Source organism: Salvelinus namaycush, chromosome 30, assembly GCF_016432855.1.
Source record: "Salvelinus namaycush isolate Seneca chromosome 30, SaNama_1.0, whole genome shotgun sequence".
In the NCBI taxonomy this organism is placed as follows: Eukaryota; Metazoa; Chordata; class Actinopteri; order Salmoniformes; family Salmonidae; genus Salvelinus; species Salvelinus namaycush.
The window spans coordinates 30211455-30233429 of NC_052336.1; the positions used below are offsets into that span (position 1 = coordinate 30211455).

A 21975-nucleotide genomic window follows, 5' to 3' on the forward strand; every position below is an offset into this window, starting at 1 on the left:
GTGAGTAATAGCAAATAGTCCTCTCAGATCCATTTAGTAACAAGGCAGGTTTGGGTTTTAATTTCCTGCATCTTGCACTACAACCACCAAGGCTGCACATATAATCAGCATTCAGAACATACAGTACAAACTCTAATCAAAGTTAATGGTGCACGAAGGAACAGCATGTACGTGGGTTTGTGTGAGAGATTTCTCTTTGCCCTTATCTCTTCTGTGGAGAGAGCCACAGCTGAACAAGAGGTGAAGGGTTAATGAGTTGTGGGTGAATGGCGTTAGTTAGCGTCCATCCCACACCAGATTCCATGCTGCTCTGCTGAGCTGAGACAACGCTGTGGTCCGGGCCCCTCGGAAACCTCTTCCAGGCCTGGCAGGTCCGGTGTACTCATCACCATTGTCTCTGTGTCAGCTCTCCTCATTAGTGGATCCTCATGAATCGTCACCGTTTTTGGCCCTCAAACAAAATGTAGGGCCAACAATGTGCCAGGCTATGATTCCCAGCTATGGCTGGGAATGTTTTCACCTCTGGTATAGTTTAGGGAAAAGCACTATGAAGGAGACCAGGAATGTCAAGAAGACAATATGTCAGACTATGCATTAAGAAACCATATAAAGAATCAGCCACCACTTTGTAACAGAGAAAAGAAAGGAGCAGGTTCAGGCCAGGGGTTATATTGAAAGGATGTTCAAGGTACTCGTGTTTGAAAGAGACTGGAATGTTTTAGCCCTTATCATTATAGTATCTAAATTCAGAGAAATAATACAAATGCCAACATATTTCATCACAGGGCCTTGTATATACTTGTATATACTCTCAGGAGCTGTACAGCCTAAGACCTACAGTACCAGTCAAAAGTTTGGACACACCTACTCATTCAAGTTTTTTTTTACTGTTTTCTACATTGTAGAATAATAGTGAAGACATCAAAACTATGAAATAACACATATGGAATCATGTAGTAACTCAAAAAGTGTTAAACAAATCAAAAATATTTGAGATTTTTCAAAGAAGCCACCCTTTGCCTTGATGACATCTTTGCACACTCTTGGCATTCTCTCAACCAGCTTCACCTGGAATGCTTTTCCAACAGTCTTGTAGGAGTTCCCACATGCTGAGCACTTATTGGCTGATTTTCCTTCACTCTGCAGTCCAACTCATCCCAAACCATCTCAACTGGGTTGAGGTCGTGTGATTGTGGAGGCCATGTCATCTGATGCAGCACTCCATCACTCTCCTTCTTGGTCAAATAGCCCTTACACAGCCTGGAGGTGTGTTTTGGGTCATTGTCTAACAAATGATAGTCCCACTAAGCATAAACCAGATGGGATGGAAAATCGCTGCAGAATGCTGTGGTAGCCATGCTGGTTAAGTGTGCCTTGAATTCTAAATAAATCACAGACAGTGTCACCAGCAAAGCACCCCTACACTACCTCCATGTTTCACGGTGGGAACCACACATGCAGAGATCATCCGTTTCACCTACTCCTCGTCTCACAAAGACAAGGTGGTTGGAACCAAAAATCTCATATTTGGACTCATCAGACCAAAGGACATATTTCCACCAGTCTAATGTCCATTGCTTGTGTTTCTTGGCCCAAGCAAGTCTCTTCTTCTTATTGGTGTCCTTTAGTATTGGTTTCTTTTCAGCAATTTTACCAAGAAGGCTGCAGCAGAGGTAACTCTGGGTCTTCCTTTCCTGTGTCGGTCCTCATTAGAGGCAGTTTCATCATAGCACTCGATGGTTTTTGCAACTGCACTTGAAGAAACTTTCAAAGTTTAGAAAATAGTAAAAATAAAGAAAAACCCTGGAATGAGTAGGTGTGTCCAAACTTTTGACTGGTATATTGTTTGTTCACACTATGGGTCGGTTTCCCAGACAGATTTGTATTTATTAGGGATCCCCACTAGCAACTGCGAAGGCAGCAGCTACTCTCCCAATAGATGTATTGTTATGTTAATTAAATGTGATTCTACTGCTTGCATCAGTTACCTGATGTGGAATAGAGTTCCATGTAGTCATGGCTCGATGTAGTATTGTGAAGAGACCTCTGGTTGCATGTCTTGTGGGGTATGCATGGGTGTCCGAGCTGTGTGCCAGTAATTTAAACAGACAGCTCGTTGCATTCAGCTTGTCAACACTTCTTACAAAAACAAGTAGTGATGAAGTCAATCTCTCCTCCACTTTGAGCCTTGAGAGATTGACATGCATATTATTAATGTTAGCTCTCCGTGTACATTTAAGGGCCAACCGTGCTGCCCTATTCTGAGCCAATTGTAATTTTCCTAAGTCCCTCTTTGTGGCACCTTACCACACGTCCAGATGCGACAAAATTTGGGTCTGTAGGACCTGTCTTGTTGATTGTGCTGTTTAGGCAGAACAGCACTTTATTATGCACAGACTTCTCCCCATCTTAGCTACAGTTGTATCAACATGTTTTGACCATAACAGTTTACAATATAGGGTTACTCCAAGCAGTTTAGTCACCTCAATTTCCACATCATTCATTACAAGATTTAGTTGAGGTTTAGGGTTTAGTGAATACAATGCTTTCAGTTAAAACAGCCCATAAACATCTTCCAAAAACATTGATGATGGCCTGTCAATGACATGTGAGATGTACAGGGGGGAAAGGGTTGAGGTCAAGTTCAGACATGAAATAAGAATTGCATTCATCAGAAGAAAAACAACTCAGAGCCATACAGAACTTGGAAACTTAACTTTGTTTTAAGGAGCAGGGAACTGTCACAGATGCCATGTTGGCACCAAAAGTTCAAAGACAGTTAAGAAGACAGCAAATGACAATGGCATGTCTGGAGATGAGTAGGCGTGGCATGGTGACGCCCAGGCTCTCTGCTTCTGCAGTACAAGTCAACAGCCAACAGCTGGAGATGCAGTGTGGACATGATATCTGTAACCAATACTCCCACCTAGTGGCGCAAATGGCTCAATAATAAGCCATAGACTTTTAATCAACTCATTGAAATTATGGCTAATGCTCCACTAGAAAGTACACTATACAGAATAAATCCAATTGGCAAACATTGTAGTTACAGGCACGTCTAATGTAACTACAGTTCAGGGCCCGTTCAGGGCAGCAGGTAGCCTAGTGGTTAGAGCGTTGGGCCAGTAACCAAAAGGTTGCTAGATCGATTCCCCGCGCTAAGGTAAAAATCTGTCATTCTGCCCCTGAACAAGGCGGTTAACACACTGTTCTGAGGCTGTCATTGTAAATAAGAATTTGTTCTTAAGTGCCTAGTTAAAAAAATATAGTACTCAACTTACACCTGTTTGTGGGTTGTGATGTCTTATTACACATTTAAAATTGTATACGCATGCAATCTGTAAACCTCATTACCCAAGATGACCATTTTATCACATTATTTTATTACTATTATCAAAACGTTTGTTTGAAACTGTTCATCCCACAAACTGCTTCAATTGTAATGTGACAATGTGTACCTACACTGCACAGGAGGCAGCTGAGGGGAGAACGGCTCATAATAATAGCTGGAATGGAGCAAATGGAATGGCATCAAACACATGAAAAACACATGTTTGATACCATTCCACTAAATTCGCTCCAGCCATTACCACAACCCCGTTCTCCCCAATTAAGGTGCCACCAGCCTCCTGTGCTACACTATACGTAACTATATAGGTTTGGGGACACTTAGGCTGCGTTTACAGACGAATTCAGATCTTTTGCCTATAACTGGGCAAAATATTAGAATTGGGCTGCCTGTGTAAACGCAGCCTTAGACCATCCAGTTATTTCAGGACACAAGTCACAGGCTGACGATCACTGAATCTCAATTCCCCCAGCCTGCCCACCTACTAAAAATAAAACCCCATGCTTCTCTTAGTAATCATGAGAGTGCATGTTCCAAAAGCATACACAATAGACACACTTTAAAACAAAATCAGTCAACTTTTTTTAATCATTATTTTACTGCAAGTGTCAGAGGAGATTGGAGGAGTAAGGGAAGCGGAAGGTCACTTGTGATCGTGTTGTTATAAACTTGAAGCCTTGTTAACACAACAGAAACATGACTCGTGGCTGGGGTATGGAAACTATCAACAGAAATGAGGAACAGAGTCAAGGAAACACGTGCTTTAGTTGAACTTCTTAACCTCTTAAAATAACTTCATAATCTCTCGTTAAATATTATGGGCTCTAAAAAGTAAATCAGACTATTGCTCTGTATCAAACTCGTGATGTGGCACTGACAATACATTCTCTCGATTGCATCATGTCGATTACGACAGGAATGATGCCTCCACGCAAAAAGTGACGAGGTAAAAACTACATATACCAAGATGGTGTTTTAACACTGAAGGACAAGTATCTCACATGTAAAATAATACATTGTAGACATTTATCATTGATATACTTAGGTACATTTAACACATCTGTTGATTTCACAGACAATATTGTGAAGTTCCATGCAATGTCTTAAAAAAAAACCACTGTAAAATGTTGGTCACAATGTTTTGTCTTTGCATATTAGCCAACAAGGTGAAACATCTGCCGATGTGCCCTTGAGCAAGGCACATAATCCTAATTTGCTCCAGGGGCACCGTACTACTATGGCTGACCCTGTAAAACACATTTCATTGCACCTATCCGCTGTTTGACAATAAAAACAGCTTTTCTCATTTGTAAGGCATAGTATAGTTCAAGGTGAAAACAATTTGTTCCACAACAACGATAAAACATTTAATACTTCAACTTAACTGTGGAGGCTGCAAAATAGTGCTCACATCCTAAAGTATAAACATGATGCAATTGACATTTTAACCTGTATACATAATGAGATATTGCTGCGACGGATTCATGACTATTAAGAGATGTTAGTCTGGGTACCCATCTTTTTAGCTAACATTCCACTCCTTGCCACACCTGTCATTTTCCAAAGAGACCAGGCAATCATGTCAGTTTGAACAGCTCTTTTTTTCAGGGATCCTCAATTAAGTGAAAAAAAACTACAAACAGCAATTGTTAAAGAATATAAATAAGAACCACTGGTATGTATGCCACAGAATAAAAACAACCAATATTGCCACATTGTGTACTTATCATTTTCCCAGTGCTAAAACAATCAAATTAAGAAGTAGAACCTAACTAAATATAATCTTTTTGAAATCATTAAAAGTTCTTAAATTTAAGACCGTCTTACCATCCTTGGCTGTGAAATTAAAATCTATGCTAAAAGCAGTATAAAAAAAACAAAGAGTATCACAACCTTAAAAACTAAAATACTGAGTAAGAACAGCTGTGACCCTCAAATAAAAGTGGCGCACGGGCGCAGCCAGACACAGGCACAGTAATCTCCCCTGCACACACCCTGCAGTAAAACCGGACCGTTTTTTTTATGTTGGCCGTCTCCCTGAGACACCTCCCCTCGTGGCGACCCTAGTACACAACATCAAGTCCCATGACTCATATGAGCCACACCCATATTCCTGCTAGGTCAGTTGCCCCAGTGGGTGACATGCTCTCAACCCAGGAAGGTGAGGACCGCCATGACGCTGAAGCCTAGCAGAATGAAGAACACCTTGAGCAGCTGGTTCTCCGGGGAGTTCAGCTCGTGAGGCAGGATCTCCATGAAGGTGATGTAAATAAAGGTCCCGGCCGCCAGCCCCTCCAGGATGGCCTGGATCAGAACGCCTGCCGCCAGCTGGGCCTCGATAACCCCGATACCCACGGCAATGCCCAGCGGAGACATCATGGCGAAGACGCCCACGTAGGCTGCAACCCACATGGGCGGGACTGCGCTTTGCACCAGCTTCACCGATAGGCTGAACACGATGATGCTCTTGTGGACCACAATGGCAATGCAGATCTCTAATACCTGGATAGGATGGAGAGAAAACTAGGTTAGCTTAAATTCCTCTCCTCCCTTTTCTCATTGCAGTAAGATGAAGCTGTATAAATTACACACCTGTCATTTATAATTCTTTGAAGTCTATAAAAACAGGTTAGCTTAAATAAATCACTTCAAGCCAGAGAAGAGTCTTGGATCAACCAAAGAAAGTAGTTTAAAAAAGGACAAATTCCAAAGTTAATAAAATAGTCAGATGTTCAGACTTCAAAAGTAGTCTAATATCAAATTAAGTTCACATCCCAGGCCATCTGTTTTGTAGATCCAGGGTCGTATTCACTACGAAACAAACCAAAGCAAATGGGCCAAAACAAGGAGGGACCTACCTGAATTTGTCCAATAAGAAACACTTGTTTTTGCTTTCGCCTTGTTTAGTTTCAGCAACACTGCAAAATATTTTTGCTACAGTGTCTAATGAATGAATACACCCTTGCTATAGTCCACAATCCTAAATAAATAGAAAATAAAATAATTTCCAGATTTCCTATGCTCTTTTCCATTTATTTGAGGTTGAGGCTATAGCTGGATCTACACAACCGATTACATAGTCGGTCATGACGAGTCAACATCCTGTTTGAGATCTGAAAACGTGACAACTTTTGATTTGAATGCAATTTCCCTTTATCAGTTACTCTCCTGTCTTTCCTTCTACCACACATTAATCAATGTGTCAGCAACCTGCATGCATTTAGTGTATTGATTTATAAACTCAGCAAAAAAAGAAACGTCCCCTTTTCAGGACCCTGTCTTCCAAAGAATTCGTAAAAATCCAAATACAGATCTTCAATGTAAAGGATTAAACACTATTTCCCATGCTTGTTCAACGACCCATAAACAATTAATGAACTCACACCTGTGGAACGGTTGTTAAGACACTAACCGCTTACAGACGGTAGGCAATTAAGGTCACAGTTATGAAAACTTAGGACACTAAAGAGGCCTTTTACTGACTCTGAAAAACACCAAAAGAAAGATGCCTAGGGTCCCTGCTCATCTGCGTGAACGTGCCTTAGGCATGCTGCAAGGAGGCATGAGGACTGCAGATGTGGCCAGGGCAATAAATTGCAATGTCCGTACCGTGAGACGCCTAAGACAGCACTACAGGGAGTCAGGACGGACAGCTGATCATCCTCGCAGTGGCAGACCACGTGTAACAACACCTGCACAGGATCGGTACATCCGAACATCACACCTGCGGGACAGCTACAGAATGGCAACAACTGCCCGAGTTACACCAGGAACGCACCATCCCTCCATCGGTGCTCAGACTGTCCGCAATAGGCTGAGAGAGGCTGGACTGAGGGCTTTAAGGCCTGTTGTAAGGCAGGTCCTCACCAGACGTCACCTGCAACAACATCACCTATGGGCACAAACCCACCGTTGCTGGACCAGACCAGGACTGGCAAAAAGTGCTCTTCACTGACGAGTTACGGTTTTGTCTCACCAGGGGTGATGGTCGGAATCACGTTTATCGTCGAAGGAATGAGCGTTACACTGAGTCCTGTACTCTGGAGCGGGATCGATTTGGAGGTGGGTCCGTCATGGTCTGGGGCGGTGTGTCACAGCATCATCGGACTGAGCTTGTTGTCATTGCAGGCAATCTCAACGCTGTGCATTACAGGGAAGACATCCTCCTCCCTCATGTGGTACCCTTCCTGCAGGCTCATCCTGACATGACCCTCCAGCATGACAATGCCACCAGCCATACTGCTCGTTCTGTGCGTGATTTCCTGCAAGACAGGAATGTCAGTGTTCTGCCATGGTCAGGGAAGAGCCCGGATCGGTGAGGGCCATTCCCCCCAGAAATGTCAGGAAACTTGCAGGTGCCTTGGTGGAAGAGTGGGGTAACACCTCACAGCAAGAAGTAGCAAATCTGGTGCAGTCCATTAGGAAGAGATGCACAGCAGTACTTAATGCAGCTGGTGGTCACACCAGATACTGACTGTTACTTTTGATTTTGACCCCCCCTTTGTTCAGGGACACATTATTCAATTTCTGTTAGTCACATGTCTGTGGAACTTGTTCAGTTTATGTCTCAGTTGTTGAATCTTATGTTCATACAAATATTTACACATTAAGTTTGCTGAAAATAAATGCATGGGTCTCACTTCCCTCTGCCTCTAAACCTCCTGACACTACAGGTGATTGGATAGAGTTTTCCTAGGGCTTCCTCCTAAGCACAGCAAAAACTTTCACTATACTTTTGTGATGGTAAGAGACTTCCCTGAATACCAACAAAAGGACAATACAGTGAAAAGGAGAACTATGTGAAGATAAAAGTCCAAGAGCACATCACATGAAAAGCACGAGTTAGAAACATGTACTTTATTTTTCCCCCCCAGATAGAAATAACAATTCTCAATGTACAATTTGATAAGAGCTTTTGATCAATTCTAGGTAAATAAGTAACTCGTTTGGGAATTGTAAATATATTATTTTAGATAAAAATCACTGGAGACAAATGTGAAGTCAATCATATGGCAGCAACCTGCATAATGAGAACTTCAGTTTCTTGGCAATTTCTCACATGGAATAGCTTCATTTCTCAGAACAAGAAGAGACTGATGAGTTGCAGAAGAAAGTTTTGTTTCTGGCCATTTTGAGCCTGTAATCGAACCCACAAATGCTGATGCTCCAGATACTCAACTAGTCTAAAGAAGGCCAGGTTTGTTGCTTCTTTAAAAATCAGAACAATAGTTTTCAGCTGTGCTAACATAATTGCAAAAGGGTTTTCTAATGATCAATTAGCCTTTTCAAATGATAAACTTGGATTAGCTAACACAACGTGCCATTGAACACAGGAGTGATGGTTGCTGATAATGGGACTCTGTACGCCTATGTAGATATTCAATTTAAAAAAAAGCCGTTTCCAGCTACAATAGTCATTTACAACATTAATGTCTACACTGTATTTCTGATCAATTTGATGTTATTTTAAAATGAACAAAAAGTGCTTTTCTTTCAAAAACAAGAATTTCAAAGTGACCCCAAACTTTTGAACGGGAGTGTATATATTTAGTCCCTATTTCGTTGTCTTTAGCGGATTTCATTTAGAAAAAGACGATGTTTTTCACTCACGAACCTGCGGCCACTAGCTAGCTTGTCAGTAGACGTTCGAAGTTTGCGCCGTTCTGCCGCGGAGCAGTGCCACAGAGTTCTATTGACGAGTGACCACTTCATATTCCATTCACTCCAAACATGCTAAATTCTCAGAGTAAATTGGGGTTTCAAAATTGTAGACATGTGGGTTGGACTATTGTTTATCACGCTATTCTCGATTTTTTTGGAGACATATTTGAATAAACCTTTAATGATTTAATCACTTTAGGGGTGAACATCCCAAAGTCTATATCTGAATAACTTGTAAATATGAAGTTTTCAGAATTTAAGTTATCTGGCTAGCGCATCATGCTTTGTGACATTAGTCATCTCTAGTTTATATTATTTATTTACCTTTATTTCAACAGGGAAGTCATATTGAGACTAGTCTCTTTTACAAATGAGCCCTGCACAATACAAAAACGGGCAAGTATATTTCAACATATAGACAATATACACATTAAAGATACAGAACAGTCAATTAAAATAAACATTATTCATTACAAACATCCTCTGTCAGCTGTCTGAATTGCCCTACGGACTTCAAAGCATGATATAGGTGTATTTATGCAGTTGTTCAAATTCACAGATACATTTGTATATCTTCAAAAGAAACTACCGGTAGTTAGATAATGTATTTTCACTTATTACAGCTGCATGCTTGTTGTGTTCTCTATGGAGCACTCGTTCGTTTGTGAGCAGGCTGCTCATTCTAAATAGTCAAATCCAATCTGTTGGAAATAGTGGCAGCATGTGCAGCAGTTGTCATTCGTTTTTTGACATGAAAAAGTGAAATGGGTGTATTTATTCAAATTCGAGGATCGCTTTATATACACACTGCCTTCGGGAAAGTATTCAGACCCCTTTACTTTTTACACATTGTTACATTACAGTCTTATTCTAAAAGTGTTATATGACGTGCATCTTTGACACGCAAAGACCCAAACAGCGTTCAATGTGCCTTACCCTAATAATTTGGTCTATTTTCACCTACTGTTCTAACTTGGTGGTGCACAAATAGCCTATAACCTGTTTTAGAGAAATGTAATCATCGAATATTGTAAAAGCTTTCGTTGTCTGTTTATATGCCCCATTTATTTATCCTATGGTTCTGACTGGTACAGGGAGTACACTGTAAGAACGGCCCATGTTCTGAATTCTGTCGCTGTACATTTCAAAAGTGCTGAAAAAAAAGTTATTGACTACGTCCGTCCTCACTTACTCATTGTCTTAATCGAAATTATGGATTGCCCCTCACCCGCTTGTCGTCCCCTTATGCCATAATTTGTACATCTCAATTGACAGTAGAAATCACATTTGTTTAAGCAAGTCTGCCATATCAGCCGTTCTTTTTTTAAAAGGCAGTAAATGAGGCTGAATGAACTGTTTCGCTGCCAGACAAGGCTCCGCTGAAAGCCAGGTTTAGCAGTGGTAAGGTGTTGGGACAGCTTTATGTAGGCCCTAACTAGAGGTCGACCGATTAAATCGGGGCCGATTTCAAGTTTATAACAATCGGAAATTGGTATTTTTGGGCGCCGATTTGCCGTTTTTTATTTTTTTTACACCTTTATTTAATCTTTATTTAACTAGGCAAGTCAGTTAAGAACACATTCTTATTTTCAATGGCGGCCTCAGATTTTTAACATTGTCAGCTCGGGGGATCCAATCTTGCAACCTTACAGTTAACTAGTCCAATGCTCTAACACCTGATTGCATTGCACTCCACGAGGAGCCTGCCTGTTAGCGAATGCAGTAAGCTAAGGTAAGTTGCTAGCTAGCATTAAACTTATCTTATAAAAAACAATCAATCAATGACTGTCATTGCTCCAATGTGTACTTAACCATAAACATCAATGCCTTTCTTAAAATCAATACACAAGTATATATTTTTAAACCTGCATATTTAGCTAAAAGAAATCCAGGTTAGCAGGCAATATTAACCAGGTGAAATTGTGTCATTTCTCTTGCGTTCATTGCACGCAGAGTCAGGGTATATGCAACAGTTTGGGCCTCCTGGCTCATTGCGAACTAATTTGCCAGAATTTTACATAATTATGACAACATTGAAGGTTGTGCAATGTAACAGGAATATTTAGACTCATGGATGCCACCCGTTAGATAAAATACGGAGCGGAATAAACGTTTTGTTTTCGAGGTGATAGTTTCCGGATTAGTCAAAAGGTATATGGTTTAGAGAGAAATAGTCGACGCGTTATAATTCCTGTAATAACTTGCGGCTGAACTTGAAAGGGGTTCCTTCGTTATTTTACCGTTCATGTCTTCCATAGAGAATATCTTGATCTACTTCAAATAAGGTCTGTGTTTCGTGCAGGCTTAAACCGCCTCGACGTTTTGATACCCGTGTAAATCTCACTAGGATAAGGTAACGTTTGTCAACATATTTTCATAAATCCACTCTACAAAAAAATGTATCTTCGCTTATATTTAGCCAATATTTGTCAGTTACCTTGTCCTATGGATATCTACACAGTTATAAAATTGGCACGGTGATGTAAGCCTACACGAAACACAGACCTTATTTTAAGTGAATCTAAAAATATCCTATGGAATAAATGAAGGAACTGCTTTTCAGATTTTGCTAAAAGGTGTCATGGGAATTATGACTCGCACTTTGGTTGTCAATTCTTACCATGCCCATTATTAAAATAGGATTTCCTGCATATAGAAATTAAAGTTTTTGTTTTCAACATTCATCACAGGTAACTTTATTTTTATTCAAACAGTTGAGAGTATTTGTCTCCTAAGCAGACTCTTCAGTATCATTGTCACTTCAGAGCTGTGTGCGTCTGTGTATTTATGTATTATATTAAGTTAAAATAAGTGTTCATTGTTCATTCAGTATTGTTGCAATTGTCATTATTACAAAAATGTGTGTGTGTGTGTGTGTATGATATATATATATATATTTAAACATTATTATTATTATTTTTTTTTAAATAAAATCAGCCGATTAATCAGTATCGGCTTTTTTTGTCCTCCAATAATCGGTATCGGCATTGAAAAATCATAATCGGTCGACCTCTAGCCCTAACAGTTTGTGGGCACCGTTTGTCACCGTTATAGTGCATTTAATGTTGTGTTGTGGCTTTGCTGACATGCATTTCACATTCTTTTTTTTTGCTCCACCAAGATTTACATGCTAAAATCACTACTGGAATGGTCCCACCTGATCTTGCCTCCTCCAACTGCCTTCCATCTTTGAAGACATGTATTCATTGTTAGAGCGGCCACTTGAGCATCTGGTTAATATAATAGAGAATTTGTGGCTATAAGGACATGCCTGGTGCCCAAAATTGATGACATGTCACGCAGCGACAGTTGAGTGGGGCCAAACGGATTTGGTTCAGTCAGTCGTCGTAATGAGCCCTACCCAGCTAGCTAGTTTATGCTTGTGGCTAGAAATGTCAGCAAGAATTTGAAACATGTCTGCCAAAGTTGGGACTTGGGAGTGTTCAGAATCATTCTGTTTTTATTGGACTACAAAAGCAATAAATGTGCTTTAGCGGTCACCCTGGCCTGATATTAGCTACTACACTTAAGTGGTATCCAGATTTTCATAGCATCATACCATCCTTTTCACATCCCATGATTTACGGTATTACCGGCATAGTCCACAAGGGGGCGCTAATGCAAGAAAAGCTCATTTAGCCTCTACTACCAGAACGCTAACAAAATTTGCACAAACGAGTAGCAATATCTCAAACTAATCTAACGAATAGCAAAGACAGGCAAACCCAGCACATTAAGTTATACAAGCATAGCTAGGAGCTACCGAATGTAATTTTCAGTGAGTGTGGACATTTACAAGCGAATGAGAGAAACTGTGCAAATGAACAAAGTTTTGATGCAGGCTTTTCTGAAGGAATAACAGCATGTGTACACAGAGCAGGGGGGTGAACAACGGAGAAGGTGGAAAAAAAGCCCTAGTAGGAAGCACAGGGCATAACTTATCCAGAGCTCTCTGACATCTGGCAGAAAGTCATTCTAAAAGATTTGATGGCAAACATTTAGTAGTGAATTGCATACAAGTGTAACTTCATCCCCTCATGTGCGCTGCACAACAGACTCACCGCTTAGATACACACTGAACAAAAATATAAAAACGCAACATGTAAAGTGTTGGTCCTATGTTTCATGAGGTGAAATAAAAGATCCCAGAAAAAACTGATCTCTCTCAAATTTGTTTACATCCCCTTTAGTGAGCATTTCTCCTTTGTCAAGATAATCCATCAACCTGCCAGGTGTGGTATATAAAGAAGCTGATTAAACAGCATGATCATTACACAGGTGCACCTTGTGCTGGGGACAATAAAGGCCACTCTAAAATGTGCAGTTTTGTCACAACACAATGCCACAGATGTCAAGTTGAGGGAGCGTGCAATTGGCATGCTGACTGCTGGAATGTCCACCAGAGCAGAATTTGTCAGTACGTCCAACCGGACTCGCAACCGCAGACCACTTGTATGGCGTTGTGTGGGCGAGCGGTTTGCTGACGTCAACGTTGTGAACAGACTGCCCCAGGGTGGCAGTGGGGTTATGGTATGAACAGGCATAAGCTACGGACAATATAGACAATTGCAATTTATCGATGGCAATTTGAAAGCACAGAGATTCATACCATGACGAGATCGTGAGGCCCATTGTCATGCCATTCATATGCTGCCATCACTTCATGTTTCAGCATGATAATCCACGGCCCCATGTTGCAAGGATCTGTACACAATTCCTGAAAGCTGAAAATGTCCCAGTTCTTACATGGCCTGCATACTCACCAGACATGTCACCCATTGAGCATATTTTGGATGCTCTAGATCGACATGTACGACAGCATATTCCAGTTTCCACAACTATCCAGAAACTTCGCACAGCCGGATCAACTCTATTCGAAGGAGATGTCGCGCTGTATGAGGCAAATGGTGGTCACACGTGATACTGACTGGTTTTCTGATCCATGCTCCTACCTTGTGACTAACAGAGATATATATAGATATATACATACACCCAGCCATGTGAAATCCATAGATTAGGGCCTTATGAATGTATTTCAATTGAATGATTTCCTGTAAAACAGTACAATCTTTGAAATTGTTGCATTTATATATTTCTGTTCAGTATAAATAATACAAATTGTATTTTCATTTGAAGAAAAAAGTAGTTCCATTTGAAAATACACTTGGAAAGAAGTGGCATGCATTTGCAATATATGGGTGCATTTGTTTTAGCTGACCCAGTGCCACAGGTGGGCAGAGATTTCACTTTTAGGACCAACGGAATGGTCTAATATGTTCCCCGGGCAAGCTAAAACTAATGGACCTATTGCGCAATTTAAGTACAGCTCGCTCTCCAGCACCTACCTTTGAGTCTGTGGTCTGCAGCCCGATGGCCAGGCCCTCAAACACAGAATGGAGGGAGAGTGAGAAAAAGAGCATGAACGAGCGAAAGGAGGAGTGGGCCTGGAGGTCCATGTGGACGTGGTGGGCACTACCCTGCAGGTCGGAGGACGCGGCTTTCCCCTGCCCGTGGCTGTGCCCGTTGGCCTGCATCAGAGGTGCTCTCTCCTGGTCTGACACTTGCATGGCATCTTGTCTGCAGTTCAGAACAATCCTCTCCACAATGAGCACAGTGAAGAAGCCTGCAGCGATGATGAACTCTGGGAGGGGGAAGCTGGTCTGTTTGAGATACAGAGGTGAAAACAACAAAAAGTAGGAGTTCTGTTTAAATAAACGCCAAGGATAAGGGATATATATACACACACACACACACACACACACACACACACACACACACACACACACACACACACACACACACACACACACACACACACACACACACACACACACACACACACACACACACACACACACACACACACAACCGTTCAAAAGTTTGGGGTCACTTAGAAACATCCTCGTTTTTTAAAAGGCACATTCTGTCCAGTAAAATAACATCAAATTGATCAGAAATAGTGTAGACATTGTTAATGTTGTAAATGACTATTGTTGCTGGAAATGGCAGATTTTTTATGGAATATCTACATAGGCATAGAGGCCCATTATCAGCAACCATCACTCCTGTGTTCCAATGGCACGTTGTGTTAGCTAATCCAAGTTTATCATTTTAAAAAGGCCAACTGATCATTAGAAAACCCTTTTGCAATTATGTTAGCACAGCTGAAAACTGTTGTTCTGATTAAAGAAGCAATAAAACTGGCCTTCTTTAGACTAGTTGAGTGTCTGCAGCATCAGCATTTGTGGGTTCGATTACAGGCTCAAAATGGCCAGAAACAAAGAACTTTCTTCTGAAACTCAGTCTCTTCTTGTTCTGAGAAATGAAGCTATTCCATGAGAGAAATTACCAAGAAACGCTGTGTACTACCCCCTTCACAGAACAGCGCAAACTGGTTCTAACCAGAATAAAAGAGGAGTGGGAGGCCCCGGTGCACAACTGAGCAAGAGGACAAGTACATTAGTGTGTCTAGTTTGAGAAACTGACGCCTCAAGTCCTCAACTGGCAGCTTCATTAAATAGTACCCGGAAAACACCAGTCTCAACGTCAACAGTGACGAGGCAACTCCAGGATGCTGGCCTTCTAAGTGAGCCCAAATTTCTAAGTGACTCCAAACTTTTGAACGGTAGTGTATATCATAAGTAAGTAGTCCTTAACACATCACCAGGTTTTGAACCTGTGGATTAATGATAATAATTTTTGCACTAACTAGCACATTTCCCCATGTGGGAACACTGTTTTACAGATAAAATAAAACAAAAGTATAACTGTTATATTTATTATAACTCTTAATACATTGGTTTGTGCCATGGATAGTCATTTTACAAAGGGGATGGGAGTGTGGCCAGGTATCAATGATTCTTTGTGATGTTGCTGACAGACAGAATACACTTACGTCCACCCTCCGTTCAGCCAGCTCAGCATTGATGTCTGACAGATAGTCTGGGATGATGTCCAATAGACAGGCAGCCAGGAAGACGCCTCCGGCAAAACAGCTGATGAAACTCAAGACCACCCGATGGGTTTCTACATGATACAAAACACTACTGTTTAATGCTCAACATAGACAGACCCTGGGGTTTTCCCCGACCATGTGACCTGACCAGGAACAACTTTGGGCCCTGATCAGGTGAACTGTTAATGCACCCAGAGCTCTTCCTATTCAGGTCACATGGTGGGGTTAGAATAATAATAAAAAAATACCTGACCCTAGCCATATACAGTGCCTTCAGAAAGTATTCACACCCCTTGACTTTTCCCCCAAAAAAATGTTTACAGCATGAATTTAAAATAGATTGACATTTTTACAACTTCATCAACTAAAAGGTGAAATGTCTTGAGTCAATAAGTATTCAAACTCAATTTTTCAGATGAACTACATGTTCACTCAAACGGTTCTCCAATCGAATGTGTTCCCGCATATAAATACTTAGGCATTTGGATTGATATGGATTTGACATCTTTAAAAAAAAAAAAAAAACATGAGCTGGTTAAGAACCTAAGATTTAAAAAGTTGGCTTTTTTTTTTACAGTAGGGAGCAGATTATTCAGTCAACCATTTTAACCCTAACCCTTTTATCTGTTCTTGATTATGGTGACATTCTATCAAAGAGCAGCTGCTACTACTACCCTTAAACCTTTGGATGCCATCTACCACAGTGCCCTCTGTTTCGTTACGGGTTACATTTGACCACTGCATCCTTTATCAAACGGTTGGCTGGACTTAGCTAAAGACCTGTAAATCTCTACATTACTCCCTTTTTTGTTGACAAGGCCCTACTTCAGCAGCAAAGGTAGATAAGACGGAAGTAGACACTGGTGTTGCCTAACCCGTTCAAAGGATTGGTTAATGGCTACCTGACTGAAGTTGTCTGTTTAACTCAAGCTGTGAATCAAGGAAACTATGGATTTCTTTCAGTTAAAGTGACATAAGATGTGATATGAATAATGTGTGATTATCTGATGACTGATCACTTCATCTGACGTATGAGTCTAAATCAGCTGTTAACCAGTCAGAAAAAAGACACCTTATGGAGATACCACTAACTGATAAAACATTTTTTTTTTAAATGGAAGTGATCAAGAAGTGCAATCAAACACACTGGGAGCACTGAAATGAAACGGCCATGATAGCTCCTAATGTCACCCTCTGCTTAGGAAAAAAGAGAAGCAACAGAGATAACCATCTAGCAGAGAGAGAGACCTGAAGGAAGTATTGAGCACCATTGCACAAACACAGAAGTGAAAACAACTCATCAGCAAATCAGCCATTGCGAAACAAAATCTGTCTTAATATGTGTGGCTGAAGGGATAGTAATGGCCCATACAATTTAGGCACACATTAAACAGTCTCTTTATCACAGTAAATGTTATGGTCCTTCATGGTTTTAGTAATGCCCTGAGTCATAGTGTATAATATATTTTGGCAGTCGGACATAGAGAGACTGCTGGGCCAAAAGAGAAAGTTAAAAGCAGGGGTATATTCACCAATAACCAAACTGAGGCAAATAGGCTGAAACTGGGAGGGACCTAACTAAACTTGTCCAATAACAAAACATTTGTTTTTAGGCCTTTTTAATAAAACACATTTTTTTTAATGGTTGCTCAATGTTAAGAGGTTTGATTTCTGTCTACAAATGAAATATATTATTACTAGTTTCCGTTGCAAAAAGTTACGGTTTGCACTAATACATTTACCTCTGACCCTAAGCAGGGCCGAGTTCAGTCTTTTTTTAAACTTTCTGGAACGTTCAATTGAACGGAAATGGTGCTGTACTGAACGACCAGTTGAAAAATGGGGAGGGGTTGGTTTGTGAACGCTGTCAGCATGGCCCACATGGCCACTGCCCTTTAAATGCATCTCTCATTGCTTCAAGCCACACCTACCAAACGGACCTCAAAGTTTGTTCAAGAACATTTTGGGGAAACGTGTCATTCAGTACAAACTTTTCTGCAACGTTTCAAACATTCAAGTGAACTGAATGCACCTCAGTTGAAAAACAGGGAAGGGTTGTGTTATGGGTTGGGGAATGCTGTCAGCGTGGCCACTTCCCTTTAAATACGCCACTCATTGCTTCAAGCCACACCCACCAAACGGGAGCAAACTTACTTCAAAGTCTGTTCAAGAAAGTTTTGGAGAAACGTGTCATTCGGTACAAACCCGTCCGCAACGTAGCAAACTGAACGCACCTCAGCTTTTGTTTCGCTTCCACTGAAGGTCTGTGGGTTGAGTGTTCACTGGAATGTGCCATCTTAAGGGGCTTTATCCCTGTCAGGTGACTCTCTAGTCCAGTGGTATTCAAAGCTAGCGGACCTGTAGAATTGCAGTGGGGTCACCAGTAACTGTATTTTTAGGAGTACAGATTATTGTACGGGACAATATACAAATGTTGAGAAAGACCAGAAAATAAACATGTTGCAAATGTATTTATTGGTTTCTTTTGATTTGAGGTTATTTGTTGTTGTAAATCTAAATCTAAATTTACAGATTTTTGGGTGGGGTAAGGTTGGGAGAAATTCTAGTAAAAAAAAAAAGGGGCTCCCCAGAAATTCTTCGTTTGAATACCACTGTTCTTGTCTGTCTCCTTGGAGGCGACTCAATGATTTCTCATCTTAAGAAATCAATTAAGTAAATTTGCTAATCTAATCCTAAATCAATTATGCAAATGGTATAATTAAGCAATAAATCCCAAGGGGGTGAGCCAGAAGCCTGACTCAGGGAAAACGGCAGTGTGTGTGTGTGTGTGTTTGTTTGTTTGTTTGTGCACTCATTTGTTTTTGTGTGGTTATTAGCACTCACTCTGATAAAAACCGATATGACCAGGTATATGGCCAACATACCAGAGCTAAGAACCGTTCTTAGGCACTACGCAACGCGTAGCCCTTAGCCGTGGTATATTGGCCATATATCACAAACCCCAGAGGTGCCTTATTGCTATTATAAACTGGTTACCAACGTAATTAGAGCAGGGAAAATAAAGGGTTTTGTCATACCCATAATATACGGTCTGATATACCATGGCTGTCAGCCAATCAGCATTCAGAGCGCGAACCACCCAGTTTATAATACATCGCACACTTCTCAAGCAAAATATGATCCCTTTTGGAGAGAACACCATTTACCTACAGGGGTTGGAACTTGTTCAGGGAACAGAAGCAAAAACTGTAAAAGAAAAACATTTTTTGAGGAACAAAACCAGTACTGATAATGAAAGTGATCTATACTGTTCTGGAACAGAACTGTTATTTTAAAAGTTTGGGAACTGGTTACAATGTTATTTCAAATACATGTTTTTCACATGCAACAAATAAAAAATTTGCTTACTTATGAGACACTAAAAAAAATTATTGCATTGTTGGTTATTAATAATAAGTAATGTTGTTTCCTAAATAGACTAATTGACTCGGTACTGGTAACCCTAGCCTCGTTATTGTGTTACCATTTTTATTTTCATCCATTTTTTTAATAAAAATTATAACTGCATTGTGGGTTAAGGGCTCGTAAAAAAAAAGAACTCAAGTTCTTCGGCGTACACATCACAGACAAACTGAAATGGTCCACCCACACAGACAGTGTGGTGAAGGCACAACAGCGCCTCTTCAACCTCAGGGGTCTGAAGAAATGTGTCTAGGCCCCTAAGACCCTCACAAACTTTTACAGATGCACAATTGAGAGCATCCTGTCGGGCTGTATCACCGCCTGGTACAGCAACTGCACCGCCCGCAACCGCAGGGCTCTCCAGAGGGTGGTGTGGTCTGCCTAACGCATCACCAGGAGCAAACTTTTTATGGAACAGAAAGAATTCGAACCAGTTCATAACATTATTTTGCTGGTGGAAACTGGAACAGAACGAAAAAAATAAGTTCTGTTCACGATTGGACAATTATTATTTCGGTTCCAACTCACAGTAAGCTATACACAGCTATTTTAGAGGCATCTCTTTTAAAGGTAGACATATGTGCTAAAATCAAAGGTTTGTACTATGATTAGCCAATCAAACTAATCCATAGTGGATAAATATGTTTTTTTAAATCCTTAAAGCTCAGATTTAGGCTCCATCTTTTGTAGATTACTAAAAATTATGAATTAATGAATAACATTTGATTGGAATGTAAATTGTACAGGTATCCCCTGTATATAGCCTCGTTGCTGTTGTTTTAGGGTTGCTCATTAATTATGTGTTACTTTTCTATTTTAATTTTTTTGTTCAGTTTATTAAATAAATACTTCAACACTTATTTTTCTTAAAACGGCATTGTTGGTTATAGGCTTATAAGTAAGCATTTCACTGTAGGGTCTACACCTGTTGTAATCAGTGCATGTGACAAATAACATTTGATTGTATTTGATAAATTGTCATTTGGTGGTTATAAACCAATGGAAGAAACAAATCCATTGATTTGATTTGGCAAACACTTGCATGTAATTTGCTTCGACACGCAACTAGCCATTGTTTACAGAGATGACTGGTTATGAAGATCCGTAGCCTGGCATCCATTTTTTATTTATTTATCCTTTACTTAACTAGGCAAGTCCGTTATTAAGAACACATTCTTATTTACAATGACGGCCTACTGGGGAACAGTGAGTTAACTGCCTTGGTCAGTGGCAGAACGGGGATTCGATCCAGCAACCTTTCGGTTACTAGCCCAACGCTCTAGGCTATCTGCCGATCAACCAAACCTAAATTATTCGGTTTCACCAAAATAACGTTTCCAACAACAGAGGCATATCCAATATATCTAAGAACAATACTTAAGATGCGTCAGGTTGAATGTTTCCTTCGCTATCGAATAAGCGTTTAAAACACGTTTTTCAATTCCCGCCTGTAAAAGTGGGAGATAACCTAGTATTTTACTCACGTGACCGAGAATGTACTACATGGCAGCCCACACAGGCGGAAAATGGGACACCCTGGGTAAAAACGTGTTTTAAACGCATATTTGATAGCGTAGTACACATCAAACACGAATCGTAAGTATTTACTCTTATAGATAGTAGATATGTATCTTGTTGACGGGAAACCGAATAGTTTAGGTTTGGTTGATGAAGGAAAGGACGCAACGAGCCATCTGGCGTGTTGTGGGAAACAGCAATTGCATACGGGGTCACAACATGAGACTAGCTAGCTAGTAATTATACAATTTGTAGGTTACCTCCTGAAACTTACCTGTCCCACTGGTTTCTCTGAACCACTTCATCCGAGCAGGAATAAATCCGAAAAATAGCGTCAGGAGCAACAAACCCATGAGGGCACCTATTTTCACCTGTAACAAGTAGTCCATCTCGATTTGTTACTACCGGACAGAATCAAAACTGGCTGTTTTGGGATAAGCCTAGTAAATAGCGATTTAAATAAACGAACCGTGAAGGCAATGAGATGAATACGCCATACGAACAGGTTTGCGTTACTGAAAAACCTATGCTATTCGAAAACTCATATCCCTGCTACACTGGCAATTTCAGAAGCTAATTATGCGCCTGCTAGTTACATGTTTACACTGTCCTGCAATTTGTTGGAGGACTTTACGCTAGTAGTCTTCTGACCAGTGTTGCCAACTAATTTTCAGGTTTAGTTGCTAGAGGCAGGTTGATTTGTTGCTAAATGACGTTGTGATGTCATTGCGTGTTACGTAAAACTGCGTCATTACGTAGAATACGCAATACCGTTACTCAAATTGACTGGCCATCTCGGAAGAAAATATGATTTGACATTTGTTCAGGTACAGACTCCCACTCTTTTCTGTACAATTTTGATTGAGACATGTTGATTGATGTTGTAAGTTCTGTTCAACATCAAACATTCGGTTTCGCTCGTCGAACCCATACTACTGCTGCAGTCAGCCAACAATGATTTGCAATTTACTGAAATTGCTGCTGCCTGAGCACGAGCTGAGCGCCTGCTGCTGACGTCACTCACAATGCACTTTTGCAGCCAGGCATGTGTGTTGTGACTGAATGTGAG

General features: G+C 40.6%; 1 protein-coding gene across 1 annotated transcript; it reads right to left on the bottom strand.

Moving 5' to 3' along the window:
- Window positions 1–3928: 3928 nt before the first annotated feature.
- Window positions 3929–21622, bottom strand: LOC120025117 (zinc transporter ZIP1-like). The gene is made up of 4 exons (XM_038969554.1): window positions 21181–21622; window positions 15906–16036; window positions 14356–14670; window positions 3929–5851 (listed from the first exon to the last, which is right to left on the bottom strand). The coding sequence occupies exons 1-4, from the start codon at window positions 21293–21295 to the stop codon at window positions 5498–5500; spliced, it is 915 nt and encodes a 304-aa protein (XP_038825482.1). The 5' UTR covers window positions 21296–21622; the 3' UTR covers window positions 3929–5497.
- Window positions 21623–21975: the final 353 nt, after the last annotated feature.